At 35.5% G+C, this 17,491-nt stretch overlaps 3 protein-coding genes across 3 annotated transcripts; 2 read left to right on the top strand and 1 right to left on the bottom strand.

The window, feature by feature from the left end:
• LOC18614569 (methyltransferase-like protein 13) lies at positions 188-3,594 on the bottom strand. Its single transcript, XM_007052375.2, has 8 exons — positions 3,203-3,594; positions 2,579-2,692; positions 2,349-2,417; positions 2,204-2,223; positions 2,067-2,119; positions 1,842-1,872; positions 1,658-1,739; positions 188-758 (listed from the first exon to the last, which is right to left on the bottom strand). The coding sequence occupies exons 1-8, from the start codon at positions 3,387-3,389 to the stop codon at positions 556-558; spliced, it is 759 nt and encodes a 252-aa protein (XP_007052437.1). The 5' UTR covers positions 3,390-3,594; the 3' UTR covers positions 188-555.
• Positions 5,682-6,572, top strand: LOC18614568 (lactoylglutathione lyase). Its single transcript, XM_018119772.1, has 2 exons — positions 5,682-6,019; positions 6,115-6,572. Exons 1-2 carry the CDS (start codon positions 5,750-5,752, stop codon positions 6,382-6,384), a joined length of 540 nt encoding a protein of 179 aa, XP_017975261.1. The 5' UTR covers positions 5,682-5,749; the 3' UTR covers positions 6,385-6,572.
• LOC18614567 (protein transport protein SEC31 homolog B) lies at positions 7,859-17,385 on the top strand. Its single transcript, XM_007052372.2, has 22 exons — positions 7,859-8,466; positions 9,421-9,475; positions 9,592-9,714; positions 10,077-10,173; positions 10,259-10,295; positions 10,410-10,515; positions 10,600-10,657; positions 11,197-11,294; positions 11,417-11,536; positions 11,867-11,909; positions 12,267-12,385; positions 12,487-12,614; positions 12,729-13,287; positions 13,449-13,541; positions 13,660-13,845; positions 13,926-14,139; positions 14,498-14,580; positions 14,692-14,856; positions 15,588-15,716; positions 15,806-16,085; positions 16,481-16,719; positions 16,817-17,385. Exons 1-22 carry the CDS (start codon positions 8,150-8,152, stop codon positions 16,904-16,906), a joined length of 3,339 nt encoding a protein of 1,112 aa, XP_007052434.2. The 5' UTR covers positions 7,859-8,149; the 3' UTR covers positions 16,907-17,385.

The raw sequence follows: 17,491 nt of genomic DNA, 5'->3' as shown, positions 1-17,491 counted from the left end.
GAATTGTTTGCTTATGAAATATGAAAAGGGTTTTAGCTTAGCCCATGGGATCAGCCATGGTAGAATCCTGCTCAATAAGTAGGAAAATCATGCATTAATCATTGAATCAAATGCTTATCCTTTTCTTCAAGAAGAGGGATTGCTCAAAGAAACCGTAAGAACAAAAGAAGATTAAAAGACCAGACCATGGGAAAAGAAAGCTGTATGTTTATCAGTATTAAGATCAGTGCATAGAATGCAGGTCTGGGTTTTCTACAAATAAAGGATATATAACATGGCAGGCATCCTTTTAAGTCACTAGTCACTAGCATTCCTCCAAAGGGGTTTATCTTCTTCCTTGGTTTCTTAATTTTTTATGGCCCAGCAGCTGACCTAACATGTCAAACAACAAAAAATAGAATTCTCGTTTTCGTTACACACAAGAGCATGCCTAGTGATCTGTCCTAATTTGTGGAAGTGCTGATAATTATACAAAAGCTTAAAAATTAAAACGTGATGTCAAGGCTTGTAAAGCAGAGTAAAATGCTACCTCAGCACTTCAAAGTTACTTATTCACTATAAAATTTGTGCAGTTAATGGATAGCTGGGTATGTTTCTTAGCTCTGTGTCATCCATCTTTTTGCATACATATATAAAGTGAGAATCCGGATCTTCCAAAACAAAGTCTGCAGGAAGTAAGCCCTTTTCAGTGATAGCAATAGGCTCCAAGTATGACTTTGCTGATGAACAACCTCCAGGCCTCTTAAAATCTGGTCTGGCTGCAAACGAATGAAAACAGGCATTACAAACAGAGTTTAAATCATACTAAAACTATGGTTCCTTCTTGTCAGCGACCAATGGACATACAACAGTAGGAATTTATTAGAAAAGACGCATGCGTGCGACAAACATGGGCAAGTAAAGATGCAGCTCCCACAACTTTGAAACACAGTTACTGGAAAGCAAGTAAATGAATGGAGAACACATCATGGCTTTGCCCATATGCATGTTGGGGATAGTGCACATTCACAGCATTAGTTTATAGCAAGAACATCTACCCACAGATTTGGATAATAAAATGCCTTTTATGCGGTCATCTTATCTACATAAATTTCAATGGAGGATCTCTCACTTGAGAGTTGCTAAAAATTAGAGATAACAGGTAGCATTCATGGGAAGAGTAATGAAGAACAAATGCTAGTATGTTTCTTCACTGTCAAGTCACTAAACAAGTATCATCCTTTGAGGTGCATTTCCTCCAGATCAAAATAGCCAAGCAAGGTGCGGAAGGCTTGAATCAAATTCCACCCCAAAGACAAGGTGGGAAGATAAAGTAAAGATAGTACAAAATGGACTCTGAAGCTATTAACATGCTCTTGTGGCTCTCTTAATGAATAACTAGAAAATTAGTATGGGGAATTGATGGTATATATTCAATGAAAGCAGATGCCATTCAGGTAAAACCATGCAAGATTAACACGGTCAGTGTTTAAGAAGTTAACCTAATTAATAATGGGAACTTAGAACAACTAAATGATGCGCACACCTTAAATTCAAGAGTATTTATTGAACAAAACAAAATAGCAATCTGAAAGCATGTATAACCTTCCATACAACGAAATGGTGAGAAAGAAACAGAGGTGCTTAAACAGATAAAAGGAGGAGAAACTGAACTTACGTAGGTTGTACAACACAATATTCCAATTATACGGCGGCCAGCTCAAATGAGGCATCCTCACTGATGGATCACCATAAGTTATCTGGTAATTGCAATATAAGAACACATCACAGGTTTTGAAGTTTCAGAGTGAAAAAGGGGAAATTGCAGAAAACCGAGTTTTCAGATTTGGCCAAATGGTTACCAACATATAGATCCCTCCAGGTTTGAGAAGCCTAGCAAGAACATAAAAGGCATTAGGCTAGCAATTTTGCAATGGAAGGCATGCACAATTAAGGAAACTTCTATCACAAGACCACGTCTCTAGTGACTGTAATTGATCATAGGTACAAGAAATAAATCTATTCTAAGAAATCAAGATGACAAAAATAAGGGATACACATGTTACAAATGCCATTAAGTTTACTACCTGCTCACTTCACCCAGCATCCGAGAAGCACTTATAGGGGCATCCGTGCCACACTAATAATCATATCAAAGAAGAATTCTTTAGTTTTCATAAAATGAACAAAAGAGACAATGAAAGCATGAGAATACGCATCATACCATCAAAGAATCAAGAGTTCCTAAATCGAATTTCAGCAGCTCATGAGTACAGATTCAGCAACAACAAAAAAAAGTTTACATCAACCTTTGAAGCAGGAAGTCAGCAACTTTCGACAAAGTATTGAAAACAAGGGTGGTGCCATACCTTTATCAATGACACTGTCAAAAGATTCATCCTGGAAAAAGCTCATATCCCTAACATCCATTTGCATATCTATTTAGGTTCATCAAGAAAACCACAAAAAACAGATATAGTTACTTTAAGGAGAGAAAAAGGGAAATGGAACAACCAAGAATCATAAAAGAAAAAAATAAAGGCAAGGAATTGCTTTCCTCGTAAAAAAATTGAAGATTCCATCAATGTTAAAAGGATACATTTCAGCTGAGGAATGTACTCATATTTCCTTCTCATCATCTCAATAGCCACTGGGGAAATGTCAATGTTCATAATGTCTTCATATCCATCCTTGACCATGTCCTCTGACATAACTACAGCGTAAAACCAATTTTTTCTAAATAAATCCTTAAGCAGAAGCAAACATAGGCTTCAAAAACTTTCTTTACAGGTATTAACAATGTTTGAAACCTTTATTTCACAGCAATTTACCATTGTCAGCTAGCAAACAGAGTAACAGGGGCAAAGGAAGACAAAACCCCAGATTAGAACGATTAACTTTCTCATCACTAGACAATCAACCTTCCATGAAACTCAATTTTCTTTTTCAACTTTTTTTCCCACACTTAATCAGCAAGCAAAGAGAGACAACAAAAACCCTAGATTTGAACTTCCAAACCCATCTTCCCTAAACTACGCACATTCATCAAATCCAATTCCTTCATCCTTCATCCTCTCCACACTTTGTTCAACAAACAAAACATATGCACTTCACTCAATCAGAAAACACCAAACATATTAAGATAGTAATAATAAAAAAAAGGTTTAGAAAACCAAATAGTAATAAAAAAAAAAAAAGGAAGCAAGGAGTAGGGAGAAATTACGGGCATTTCCACAGCCGACCATGAGAACACGAGAGGAGGTAGGAACGTAGTTACGAACAAAAGGGCGAAGAGAAGAGTAACGCTGGTACCAGTCAAAGGCACCTCCAGCTTCCTGAACATAACGGGCGTCCCAGTACAAGGCGTCGCCATAGTTGTACGTGTTGCAGCTCGAAACATCTCGGTACATCTTCTTCTTCCCCACCTCCTTTAATATTTTTCTTTTGTCTTTTTTTTGGCTAACCACTGTTGGGAGGGCGTTTGGTGAAGGAAACGGGATGGTGGGAAGCGAGAAGAGGTAAGCCTTTTGGGTTGGGTGGTTCCGAGCGTGTGGGTGGGCGTGTTTGGAGGGTTTGGTGGTGGGACCAAAGGGGACAAGGAGTGGTTTGGTTTGCGAAAACGGGGGCTTAGGTCCGAAGCATGATCGGGGTTTGGTGTACAGACAAGATCAAAACCGTTGTTTGGTTGTACATTCAACTAACGTCAGTTACAGTGTTGACCATGACTTCGACTTTCCTCTTTTGAAGTGAAAGTTACTACCCTGCAAGTACAGTCGCGGTTTCTTACCTTTCTATTCTAAGTCCGTTTTAAAAATGTTAATTGAAGGGGTACCAGTAATTGTAAGTAACCAACCATATTGTCACCGCTCCCATCATTAAGAGACAAGTTAAATCTTATATGTAAATATGCATTTTTTACTACTTATTTATTAATATCAAATATATCTTTTTTATTGAAAAATATAAATTTGTAATAAGTGGTATTATATTATATTCAAATTTTCACTAATATAGATACTTATGAAAAATATAAAGGTTGAAGTAGATTCGAATTAGTGTACGAATCTCTCTCTATAAATAAAGAGTCAATGTAACGAAAGTATTGCATAATTAGATGGAACAAAATATCACACATCTCACATCAATAAAAAATAAAAAGAAATAAGCTAGGTTTAGGTATATAAATAAAAACTTTTTACTATTTATTAAATGTCTTTTGAATTAAAAATATGAACTTATAACACTTATAACCACCCTGAATGAAATTCGAGAATATTACTCGTACTTGTACTTTAATATTATAAATTGTATACGTCAAATACTCAAACACATTAATTACTTAATTAATCAAATCAAAAATTTTTAATCTATTCATTCATACTCAATTAAGTAACTTGAAGTTGAACTTGAAAGAAATTAAATTTTCATGTTTAAAATATTCAATTTATCAATACTTTAATCACTAATGAAAAGTATAATAAGAGAATTATATTTTTAATATATAATTGAGTTCAAGTATTATGAATCCAAGAGATGATACTTGTACCCTACCCAAACTCAAAATGGATACTAAAATTTCTATCTTAATCCTTCTCAAACCAATAAATGATATCTAACTCTTAGATAGAGTTTGGTACGAGAGAAGTAAGAGTACATTATTTATAATGTGTTTAATTAAATTATATTACAGTATTTCTTTTGTAATAGGCCACTGTAATATAAGATTGCAATGCAATCATGTTACAGTTAAGGGATGTAATGTGATTGCAGTCTAAAACAAATGCAATTACGCACTCTGTAATGTTCTTAAAGATATTTTTACTCTTCAACTTTATTACATTGTTAAAAATATTTTATAATGTTATAATTAAAATAAAAAATATTAAAATAAAATATATAATATAAAAATAAAAAATTAAATTAAAATAAAATATAAGAAATTAAAATTTATATAATATAGGTAAAAGAAATTAAAATAAAACATATAATATAAAAAATTATATTAAAAATAAAAAATATAAGATTATAATAAAAAATAAAAATAAAATATATGACATTAAAAATATATTTAAGATATGATATTATATAAAAGTTAATAATAAAAAATACAAATATATTAAACTTACATTTTAATAAATAAGGGTAATTTTGAAAATTAACATTATATTCTAAATAAAATATTTGTAAACCAAACATTGTAATATTATATTTCTTACATTTTAATCATTATTTTACTTGTATACCAAACACTGTAATATTATTTTCCTTACAATTACATTACTTACAATCACACTTATAATCAAATTATATTATAAAATATCAAACATCATTTTATATAATTGTGTGAGTACTCACAAATGCCTGAATAAAAGATATTGGTTTACATTCTTACTCAACAAAGTACGTCCCATGTTACTAAAAGATAGAGGAAGCCGATCGGGCCAAAGGCTCATTCTATTAACGGACAAATGTCGGCAGTGTTTCCTTATTCGAAGCAAAGTATTTTAGGTTGGGCCTAAATGAAGCTGCGTGTCTGACACCGCACCGCCAGCAGAGTCCACTCCCACGGCTAGCCTCCAGGAATTTTTGCATTTGTCTCCAGGCGTTACCTTCAGCTACCCAACACGTACAGATTTCGGGAAATTCTTCTCACCACGTGTTGGCCTCAGTACCCAAAGTTTGCTACGAGCCATTTCAACGTGGAAGTTACTGTCCTGACACAGCCAACAAGGAAGAGAACGGAGGAGGAGTGCTGTTTGACAAAACGAGAATGGAAGAAAGAACAGAAGAAGCGAGCCCAACTCCGATACTCTCATTGCACCATGTGTCCAGGCTATGCAGAGACGTTAAGCACTCCATTGATTTCTACACCAAGGTTCTTGGTTTTGTGTTAGTCGAAAGAACGCTAGCTTTAGATTTCGACGGCGCATGGCTGTTCAATTATGGTGTGGGGATTCACCTGGTGCAGTCAAAGGATGAGGACAGGTTGCCTTCCGACACCGACCATTTGGATCTCAAGGATAACCATATTTCTTTCCAGGTTTGATCAGCTTGAATCACACATTCAAAACCCCTTGTTCTTTCCATGTTAATTTCGCTAAATTACTTCATACTTTTTGTTACCATGGGGCGCAGTGTGAAGCCATGGAAGAAACGGAGCGAAGGTTGAAAGAGTTCAACACGAAGTACATCAAGAGGACGATAGAGGATGAAAGCGGGACTAAGATCGACCAGCTCTTCTTCAACGACCCAGACGGATTCATGGTCGAAATATGCAACTGTGAGGATCTTAAGCTTGTTCCTGCAGGTTCAGTGGGCAAGATAAAGCTCCCATCTAATCACCACAACCCGCCGCTGGACTTGGACAATGATGTTGATGATGATAATGGAGCAAATCCCAAGTAGGGAAATGAAAACATGTACTGGATTAATTGCAGCAGAGTTAGGCTACTGATTTGTATTCTGCAGCTCTATGCCTTCACCTTCATGGTTTTCATAAGATAACTGCATTTTTTTCCCTTTCTGTTACTGCATTTACTTGAATTACTCTCAAGAAAAATCAAATTACATGTAAAAGAAAAACTATCAGGAAGAGAGAAATCTTTACTTTGAGCCTAATTTATAGTTACACAGCAAGTAATTAATTGTATTACCCTATTCAAGTCATTTAAGTAAGATTAAGATGTGTTTAATTATATTTTTGTTTAAGTATGATTAATATATCTTATAAACGAGTTTGATCGGGATATTATTCAATTCAATACTATTCTTGTGTTTAGTTATATTAAGGTGTTTAATCGTTTAAGTATGATTGATATATATTTTATAAACGGGGTTGAGTAGAGCATTTAGTCCAATATTATTCGATTCATTTCAATTGGATTAAGGTATAATTAGTTTAATTAAGATTAAGGTATTACGATTTTAAATAGGGTTTAAGTATCTCATAAATGGGTTCAATCTTAAATGATCAGATTAAAATTAAAGTATTTTATAAATTAGTAGTAACCTTATAGATAAGTATGATCTTAAATTAGGTCCAAATAGAAATAATAATCTTGGAACATAACTGCTCGAATTCGATTATAGATAATGATGGTTTTAAAATTTATTTTATTTTTATATTATTTTTTGTATGATGATTACTTTACTTTAATTTATAAATTATCTAAATATAAAATTATTTTGAACTTTTTAATTTAATTTAGATTAATAAAATATATAAAAATAATTTAAATTTATTGTTATCGAATTCAGATTGTATTTTTAACAAGTGTTGACGTCATTTTTAACTAGATAAATAGGTTTAAATTTTAATAAAATATTTTTAATATGAATATTAAATTTAATATCTGAATTAATATATAATATTTCAAAATGAACGAATACAATATGCGTTTTGTTTTTTAGGACTTTAAATATGATTGCTTTTGGGCCCAGTTTCTCAGCCCAAACCACCGGTTATTACCCAAAATAAGAAAGTCAACAAGTCAACATGCGTTTTAAGTTCACAAACGGAGGCCCTTTAAGTCTTTTTACTTACTTACTCGAAGGTTAAAACTTGAAACCGTGGGATCACACTTGTCATATGCTGATTCGACATGCTGACAGAAACCCAAAGTCTTTATTTACTGAAACATATCACCTGCGTCTTAGTATTCTGCCCTCTCACAAAACATTAATTCAGGTTGTAATTTCGTTCCTGATTTACCCATCTGATTTATGGAAATGACGAGCCTTTGGCCAAATTCTGCTTTAAACAGAACCAAACTCAAAAAATATATATAAGAACGACCACAGGAGATAGAAACACTCTCTTCCATCCGTCAGGAAAAAAAAAAGCGAGAAACAAAAATAGGAAAAGAAAAATGAAAGAAAAGAAAAACACTTGACAGTGTTTCGCACATAAAATCTTTCCCTCTTTGCCTCTTTCGAGTCTCTCTCTCTCTATCTATTCTCTTTCTGAATTCCCAAAATCAGATCAAACCCTAATTCCCCAAATTCTCACCGTTTTCAATCCAAATCGGATCTCTCTTTGGAGTTCTTTCATATGAATTCGCATATGAGCTGAAAATTGTCATTGATCTTTGTTTGCTTTTGACACTGTATCGATAGGTAAGTTGATAGGCATTTTGGAGGATTAGGAACGGTAAATTTTGCGAATAATCAAATGGCGTGTATAAAGGGGGTGAATAGATCGGCGTCAGTGGCGCTGGCACCTGACGCGCCGTACATGGCTGCGGGGACGATGGCTGGGGCGGTGGATCTATCCTTCAGCTCATCGGCGAATCTCGAGATCTTCAAGTTTGATTTCCAGAATGACGATCGCGAGCTTCCCGTGGTAGGCGAGTGCCCAAGCTCAGAGCGATTTAACCGCCTCGCTTGGGGTAAGAACGGATCCGGTTTTGATGAGTTCTCACTCGGGCTCATTGCTGGTGGCCTCGTTGATGGAAACATTGATCTTTGGAATCCCTTATCCCTGATCCGGTAAATTGGATTTTCGTCTAATCTATCAAGTATGTGCATATCGGTTGATATAATCTAATTCACTTTAATTTTCGATTGAATTGGAAATGTAGTGAAAGAGTAAGGCACTTTTTTAATCTGTAAGTTAATTCAATATATTGTGGGTCGTAAGTGTATGATGTTTGTGTGGATGGGAAAATGGTGACTGCCTTCTAGCTACTTGGGATTATACTAGGCTGTTATCTGATGCGCATTGACACATTTCTGATGTGGGCATTCTATAATTATTGAAGTCTTATATGAATTGAATTGCCATGTTGTTTGGACTGGTGGATCAATGGGACCTGGAGGTAATTTGTATTTTTATATGGTTTTAGTATGTGGTTATTTATGCTTGTTGGGCTTATTTACTTTGAGGTTAGAGTTTTAATGATTTGATTTAGTAATAATGTGCCCATGATTTGTGAGTTCTAGATTACTTATGGTTAACTACATTTTGATGAATGGTTGGTTGAATTTGAATCTGGCTGAATTATTTTTAAAATTTAATTCCTTTGTAAATTGTTACTGGTGTGTTTGTTTGTGCAAAGCTGGAATTAGTTGGATAAAATGGATGGTAATTTGAGGGCAAAAATTTATGATTAAAATGGTTTTAGACCTTTGTTAGGGAAACGGGAATTTGTTTCCAATTAATTTATGGTATTTGTATACTAGATGATTGGATTTGATTGCTTTAACATTTTTATTTTGAGAAGATATTTTGCTAATTATTAATATTTTTGGGATATTTATATCATTATTCACATTGTTATATTAATTGTTTGAAACAACAACAATGAAAAGGAAGAAAAAAAAGGTGAAGAACATTTAAGGGATCTCCACCATGGATATCCTGCTATATATGATTAAAGCGGTTGTAATTTGTTCTTTGCTTCAAGAAAGACTAATTTGGTTTAATCATAACATTTTCCCCAGTTCTGAGGCAAGTGAACAAGCTCTTGTTGGACATCTTTCAAGGCATAAAGGGCCTGTGAGTTCATTTTTCTGTCAATTAAAGATGTATCATTTTGACATATATGATATTGGTTGTCAAGCATTTGAAGATTGCATAGTATGTTTACTTCGTCTACTTTCCTAATATTTCAGGTTCGTGGTCTTGAGTTCAATGCCATTGCTCCAAACCTACTAGCATCTGGGGCTGATGATGGTGAAATCTGCATTTGGGATTTGGGAGCACCGGCACAACCCTCTCATTTTCCGCCTCTTAGGGTATGTGCTCATCATTCATAACTTGTTGAATTGTTAAACGCATGTACATATCTGCTCACTTGGGCAAAGTGGTGCATAGCCGTTTTCTCTAGATTCTGAACTGCTGTATAGAGTTCAGATGTAACACATTGATGACAATTATCATAAGTTCCATTATGCTTGGTATTCTACTATGTGCTTTTTCTTTCTGGTGTAATTGCCTTATCTTTTCTGTAGAAAGCATGCTTGTTTTTATTTTCGTTCATATATATATTTTGCTTCAGTTAGAAATCAGTTTACAAGAACCCCCTCCTCCCCCCTCCCTCCACCCAAAATGAAAAATCTATGGAGCATCTGATATAGTTTTTATGGTCATCATGCAGGGTAGTGGTTCTGCTTCTCAAGGTGAAATCTCATTTCTTTCTTGGAATAGCAAGGTTCAACATATATTGGCATCAACTTCCTATAATGGAACAACTGGTAAGGAAATGAATGGATTCTAGACTTATTGTCTTGTCATTTAATTTTAGCAGGGAAGATAATATGTGTATTTGTATTTTTCCAGTTGTTTGGGACCTGAAGAAGCAAAAACCCGTGATAAGGTAAATTTCGTGTTATCTACCCATTAAAAATTTTCTGGGTGTTTCTGTGTATAATTTTCATTGTGACATGGCACATCATTTGAGCTAATCTTTTTTTTTTTTTTGAATTGACAGCTTTGCAGATTCAGTTAGAAGACGGTGCTCTGTTTTGCAGTGGCATCCTGATGTTGCCACTCAACTTGTTGTTGCATCAGATGAAGATGGTTCACCCGCTCTAAGGGTAATGATTTTGTTGATGATATTGCTTCTGTTGAGGATTACCATTTGTTCGAGGTTTGTTAATTTCTGGTATTTTTGCAAGTAGCTTTGGGATATGCGGAATATAATGTCACCAGTGAAGGAGTTTGTTGGGCACACAAAAGGTATACATGCTTGACAAGTTGATCTTTTTGAATCTTGCTGATTGTTTTGCCTTCTTTAGTTTCGGTTGTTTGTTTCTGTACTTCATACAACAATTATATGTTCCAAGTACTTGCTATTTGACTTTTCTTTACTCTCTCTCTCAAATTACAAAGCAGCACCAGTGTGAAAAATCTACTCTATAAGGATGGCTGCAACGATGGGAGGGCTAAATCATTGTGTAGCTCTTTCAGTTTAAGCTGATATTATAACATATAATATGAGATTTATTTAATTAGCTTCTTAAAGTCAGAGTGAAAATTAAATTTTTAAGATGGAATAGGTGTCCTTCAGTCAGAAGGGTTTGCTTTAGGGATCCAGATAGATATAGGACGTTGTCTCTTTTCTGGTAGAGGTAATTTGTTTAATTTTCTGATCATTATCCATCATCCCATACATGTAGAAGTTTTATGCATTATTTTTCTAGGTCTTTTGTTGTCCTAAGTTAAATAGGACTTGTGTTATTTTAAGCTGTTATATTTGCCTGCATGTATTGTTGCAGGTGTAATTGCAATGGCATGGTGTCCCTCTGACAGCTCTTATTTGCTCACATGTGCAAAAGATAATCGGACTATTTGTTGGGATACGATTACTGGAGAGGTGGGGGAATGGGTTTAATTGTTAATATGCTTCATCATTTTTCTGGCTATCTATCTGGTCCTTTTATCAAACAAGTATATTCTAAATTGTGAGTTTTTTTTCCTTGTCATTTTGGTTCATAGATTGTCTGTGAATTGCCTGCTGGTAGCAACTGGAATTTTGATGTGCACTGGTATCCGAAGATACCTGGAGTAATATCAGCATCTTCCTTTGATGGCAAAATTGGCATTTACAATATTGAGGTGTGACCTTGTTCAAGTTACCTTTCCTTCATAATTACATTTTTGTTAGAGAATATTTCTTAGCAGTTGGAGATTTGTATAACTGAACAATTGGATATGCCTATCTTCATCAGTTATTTGTTTGTGGGTGGATTTTATTTATCTTGTTGGGATTAGTGCTTCTTTGTAGTTTAATCTGGCAAATGTTAAAAACTTATGGTTCTTGCTTGTTTGTCTAAGAAAAATGATAGTTATCCAATTTGCCAATAATTTTTGTGTCTCAGAACTTTTTCCTCGAAGAATCCTAGATTTATCAATTCTTGCGGGTAATATTTTACTATTATGCTGCAGGGTTGCAGCCGATATGGTGTTGGGGAGGGTGATATTGGTGCAGGTAATTTATCAAACATATTCATATAGTCGACTGCAATATTTTGGTAGCCTTCAATTTGCTTCTGATAGAACCACTCATGTTCTCCTGGATATTATTGTAGACTGGGTTGGGTAGGCGTGGATTGAACTTACCATGTTTCTTTTCTTTCTTTTATCATAGTTTTACCTTGGCAGTCAAGGAGAAACTTGATTGATGCCTGCCAATATAAGTTGGGGGAAATGGGCTGATATGGGACATCTCTGCTTAAATAGTCTTTACTCTAATCTCTGTTAAACCCAACCTTATTGTTTCGGAGATTATATATATTTTCATTTGTACTTCCTTTTCTCTAACTATTTTTACCATCTTTTTATGCAGTGCCTTTGAGAGCTCCAAAATGGTATAAACGTCCTGTTGGGGCATCTTTTGGCTTTGGAGGAAAAATTGTCTCGTTTCACCCCCGGACATCTTCTTTAGGTACATCTGCACCATCGGAGGTAAATATGTCGGTGAGCTTTGTTTCATTCTGTTTCATTTAAATGCCACTGACATTCTTTCTTTTGATTTGGGATCTTGTGGTACTGTATATTGTTTTCAGGTTTTCTTGCATAACTTAGTTACTGAAGATAGTTTGGTCAGCCGGTCATCTGAATTTGAATCTGCGATACAAAATGGGGAGAGGTCTTCGTTAAGGGCATTATGTGAAAAGAAATCCCAAGAGTCTGAGTATGTCATCTGAATTAAGAAATTGTAGTTATTTTCTTTCTTGTCTTTTGTCAAATAATTTGGTCTGCTTCTACCAAATAATGCTTTTGATGGTTCATTTGGAATTCTGTGCAGATCTCAGGATGATCAAGAAACGTGGGGCTTCTTAAAGGTGATGTTTGAAGATGATGGGACAGCTAGGACAAAGTTGCTCATGCATCTTGGTTTTAGCCTACCTGCTGAAGAAAAAGATACAGTACAAGATGACCTCTCTCAGAGTGTGAATGATATTACACTTGAGGATAAAGTGACAGAAAAAGTGGCCCATGAGAGTGAGAAAGAAGCTACCCTCTTTGGTGCTGATAATGGGGAGGATTTCTTCAACAATCTTCCAAGTCCCAAAGCTGATACACCTGTTTCAACTTCTGAAAATAATTTTGCTGTTGAGAACGTAGTTCCTAGTGCAGATCTAATACCTCAAGAATCAGATGGTCTGGAGGAAAGTGAAGATCCATCATTTGATGATGCTGTTCAACGTGCTTTGGTGGTGGGTGACTATAAGGGAGCAGTTGCTCAGTGCATTGCAGCAAATAAGATGGCTGATGCTTTAGTTATTGCCCATGTTGGTGGTGCTTCCTTATGGGAGAGCACACGTGATCAGTATCTCAAGATGAGCCGTTCACCATACCTGAAGGTGAATTAAGTTTATAAAAATAGGGATTTAATCATCATATCTTTATAAAAATAGGGATTGAGCTAGCAATTATTAACATGTGTTATATTTCTCAGTGGTTATAAGATTATTAATTGGTTTTTTGAGGTAAATTATGGGTTAACTATGCTGTTTGTCTTTAGGTTGTCTCTGCAATGGTGAACAATGATCTTATGAGCCTTGTGAACACCAGGCCTTTGAAATTCTGGAAAGAAACACTTGCACTCCTCTGTACCGTAAGTTTCTATTTAGGGAGGAAGTAATTTTAGATGTGTAGGTGTAGCACATTATGTAACTGTACTTGACAATTATGTTGCCAGTATTCAGGACTTATTTATCATATTTGATGAGCAGTTTGCCCAGAGAGAGGAATGGACAGTACTCTGCGATACACTTGCTTCAAAACTAATGGCTGCTGGTAATACTCTGGCAGCAACTCTCTGTTACATATGTGCGGGAAATATTGATAAAACAGTAGAGATTTGGTCAAGGTGCCTGACAACTGAACATGATGGAAAATGTTATGTTGATCTTCTCCAGGTAAGTTAGTGATTTGTAGAAGCACTTTTCGAACTTAAGTTGACTGGCCTGAAATCTGACAATAGATGTGTATTTTGTAGGATTTGATGGAAAAGACCATTGTCCTTGCTTTGGCAACCGGCCAGAAGCGATTTAGTGCATCTCTTTGCAAGCTTGTTGAGAAATATGCTGAAATTTTGGCTAGTCAAGGGCTTTTAACAACAGCAATGGAGTACTTGAAACTTTTGGGGTCGGATGAGTTGTCACCCGAACTTGTGATCTTAAAAGATCGTATTGCACTTTCTACAGAACCTGGTATGTGCTTTAGGAGATGGCTGATGGTTACTGCTGTAATGCTGTTACACATGGTTATATAATCTACAGAGCTAATTTATATTTGTGCAAATAATTCATGGGAAAAAGGTCACGCTGGAAAATATAAATGTCAACTACAATTGAATTTGGTAGGAAACATTTTTGAGCCCATGTAATTTAGAGTGCTTAAGCTGTGATGCACTAGATTAAACTAAGAACTTTTAGCTTCTCTTTCTGGTGTCTTAGTTTCTTTAGACAATTTTGACATACCTGTAAAACACGAAATTAGTTTACTGAACCTATGTTTTGCGGTCTGCAATATGTGCTTGTTGAGGATGTCTATCTTCTATTCTTGCAGAGAAAGAAACTAAATCTGCTGTTTTTGATAACTCTCATTTGACAAGTGGATCAGCCTTTGAGTCTCCACAACATATATATCAGGTGCTTTTTCTTGCACTTTCATTATATATCTTTAACTGAATGGTCCTTGATAATCTGTTGTCATGTTGTGAATGACCTTTTTTTTTTTTTGCTTTTTGCCTCATTGTTTAGAATCAAGCTGCAACAGATATTCAGCCAAATGTTCATAGTGCTTTTGATGAAAATTATCAGCGTTCTTTTTCTCAATATGGAGGATATGCACCTGTTGCATCATATCAACCTCAACCGCAGCCTGCCAATATGTTTGTCCCATCTGAAGCTCCTCATGTTTCCTCGGTATGCTGTATTGGGTTTCTTTTTATGCATACCTATCTATTTGATGGTAGACTTTAACTAATGGCTAAGTTGTAATAATATTTTTCTTCCAGTTTTACTGTTAAATCTGTCATGCTATTTCAGTGCCCAGAGATAATTTGGTTCCATAGATATTTTCGTTTGCTTTCTAATAACTATACAATCCAATTGTATGTATCCTCAGAAAAAAAAATGGAATGCTTGTTTAGAGATTTTTGGAGTGAGATTGGATTTAGTTAGGACAAGTATGGCGAGGTTAAAACTAGCATTGGATTGGTGTATCTTTGGAAGTCTTGGGTCTTTATTAGTTTGCAATTGGTCTTCATTGACTTGAAAGTTTTTCAACCTACAAGCAGCCTTCTACTGCTGCTATCTGTAATTGTGACTAGTTCTATCTGAGACCCACTAGGGTTGGACAAACTGAAAATCTAAACTAAAACGGTGTCATCTGTTTGGTTGGATTTGATTTTTTCCATACCTTGATTTGGACAAAAGAGCTGAGCAGCTGTATATGGAAGATTCAAATAGAAGATTAGATATTTGGTAGACAGAGGTTCTGTGCTGTAAAAAATAAGCACTGTGCTTGATTTACATTCATTTTTAATGTTTTGCTTTCTAGTTTTTCTAGCTTTTTGATTTCTTATGTGCAAGATGTTCTTTGCATTTATATACCAGCTTGATGCTTGACTAAATATTTTCTGTCATCCTTCCAGACAAATTTTGCTCCTCCACCTGGCACCACTCAGCCTGCTGTTAGACCCTTTGTTCCTTCAAATCCTCCTGTTTTAAGAAATGCAGATCTATACCAGCAGCCAACTACCTTGGGTTCTCAGTTATATCCTGTCTGTATAGCTACATTTAATTTCATGTTTGATGCCAGATTCATTCTTCTCAAACTGGTATACTGAATGATTTTTGCATGCATTTACAGGGTGGAGCCAACCCTACTTATCCTGTACCACCAGGGGCTGGTTCACTTGCACCTGTTCCATCACAAATGGGATCAGTTCCTGGCCTCAAAATGTCCCAAGTCGTAGCTCCCACCCCAACACCTAGGGGATTTATGCCGGTGACCAACACACCTGTTCAAAGACCTGGGATGAGCCCAATGCAACCACCCAGCCCTACACAGTCAGCACCAGTACAACCAGCTGCACCACCTGCTGCTCCCCCACCAACTGTGCAGACTGTTGATACTTCAAATGTACCTGGTAATTGCTAGTCTCTTGGATGCTAATGTTGATTTCATTCTCATTTATTTGATTTTGGAGGTGCTTGTTGTATGGTATGTCCAATTCACTGTCTGGGATTATTCCCAAAAATGAAAAATGTTTTTCTTTATATCATTACCCTGTACAAGAAGAATATTTACAAAATATAATAAATTGTCACAAAAATGTTAACTGTGAAAATCTTTTTCTAGTCTTTGCACAAGTTATCCTCCTTTGGATTTGTGGCTTCTGAACTCCCCAATTGAAGATCAATCAAAAGTGTACTTGTTGCTACAGTAATTTCTGTTCATGCTTGTCAGCAAATTTAATAGATGAATATGTATATGCTGATATATAACACTTTTGGTGATGACTGTACCTTGTTTGCTTTTCAGCCCACCAGAAGCCTGTAATCACAACCTTAACTAGACTTTTCAATGAGACGTCTCAAGCACTGGGAGGCACACGTGCAAACCCAGCTAAGAAGCGTGAAATAGAAGACAATTCAAGGAAAATAGGTGCCTTATTTGCCAAACTCAACAGTGGAGACATTTCAAAAAATGCTTCTGATAAGCTTATTCAGCTCTGCCAGGCTTTGGACAATAATGATTTTGGTACAGCTCTACAAATCCAGGTATGGTAGGAAAAAGAAGGTTGTTTTATGCTGATTTCTTCCTGATTGTTGGCAACTAAAAATGCTTCAATTTTTACCACCTCTTTCTGTGGAACAGGTTCTTCTCACTACTAGCGAGTGGGATGAGTGCAACTTTTGGCTTGCAACCCTCAAGCGGATGATCAAGACAAGGCAGAGTGTAAGATAATCGGAAGAAGGCACAAAATCTTCAAACATGGAAATCCTCAGTCTGCTTATTTTTCTTTTGTGCGGTAAACACCCTTGGGGCACCGATAAATACCTTGATGTACACAAGAATGGCTTTTCTTGATTGTTGCTGCAGGATTTTGGTTCTTTTGGTCCATTACATGCTCCTGCTAGGTATTGACCTGGCTGTCCGAAAGCAGTTAGTGGAAACAGTTTTTCAGGTTGATTATTTCTCATTAGACATTTTGTAGTATTGAGAAGTAGGGTTGGGTCATTTAGTTCAGTTTTCACCTTAAACTTTATTTTATCTTTTTTGGGGCCGAAATTTCATTAGCAAGCGAATTGAACCTGGATATGCTGTTGTTACATTGTTTGGTTTCTGCATGGCCGTTAGTTGTACAACCCATATGTTTCTTTTTTGATCATTCTAATATGAAACCAGAAAGTTTTTAATAAGATGCTTATGATTTCCTTTGACAATGATTTGTGCTCTGAAATTAATCCCCAGCATTTTCTGTCACCTCATTCTTTGAGCTGTATTTTTCGAGACATTCCATTTAAAATTCTAATATTCGTAAAAATATTA

Source organism: Theobroma cacao, chromosome 1 (genome assembly GCF_000208745.1).
Source record: "Theobroma cacao cultivar B97-61/B2 chromosome 1, Criollo_cocoa_genome_V2, whole genome shotgun sequence".
NCBI classification, from domain to species: Eukaryota; Viridiplantae; Streptophyta; class Magnoliopsida; order Malvales; family Malvaceae; genus Theobroma; species Theobroma cacao.
Note: the sequence above shows the minus strand (reverse complement) of the source record. Positions and strands in the feature narration are given on the sequence as shown.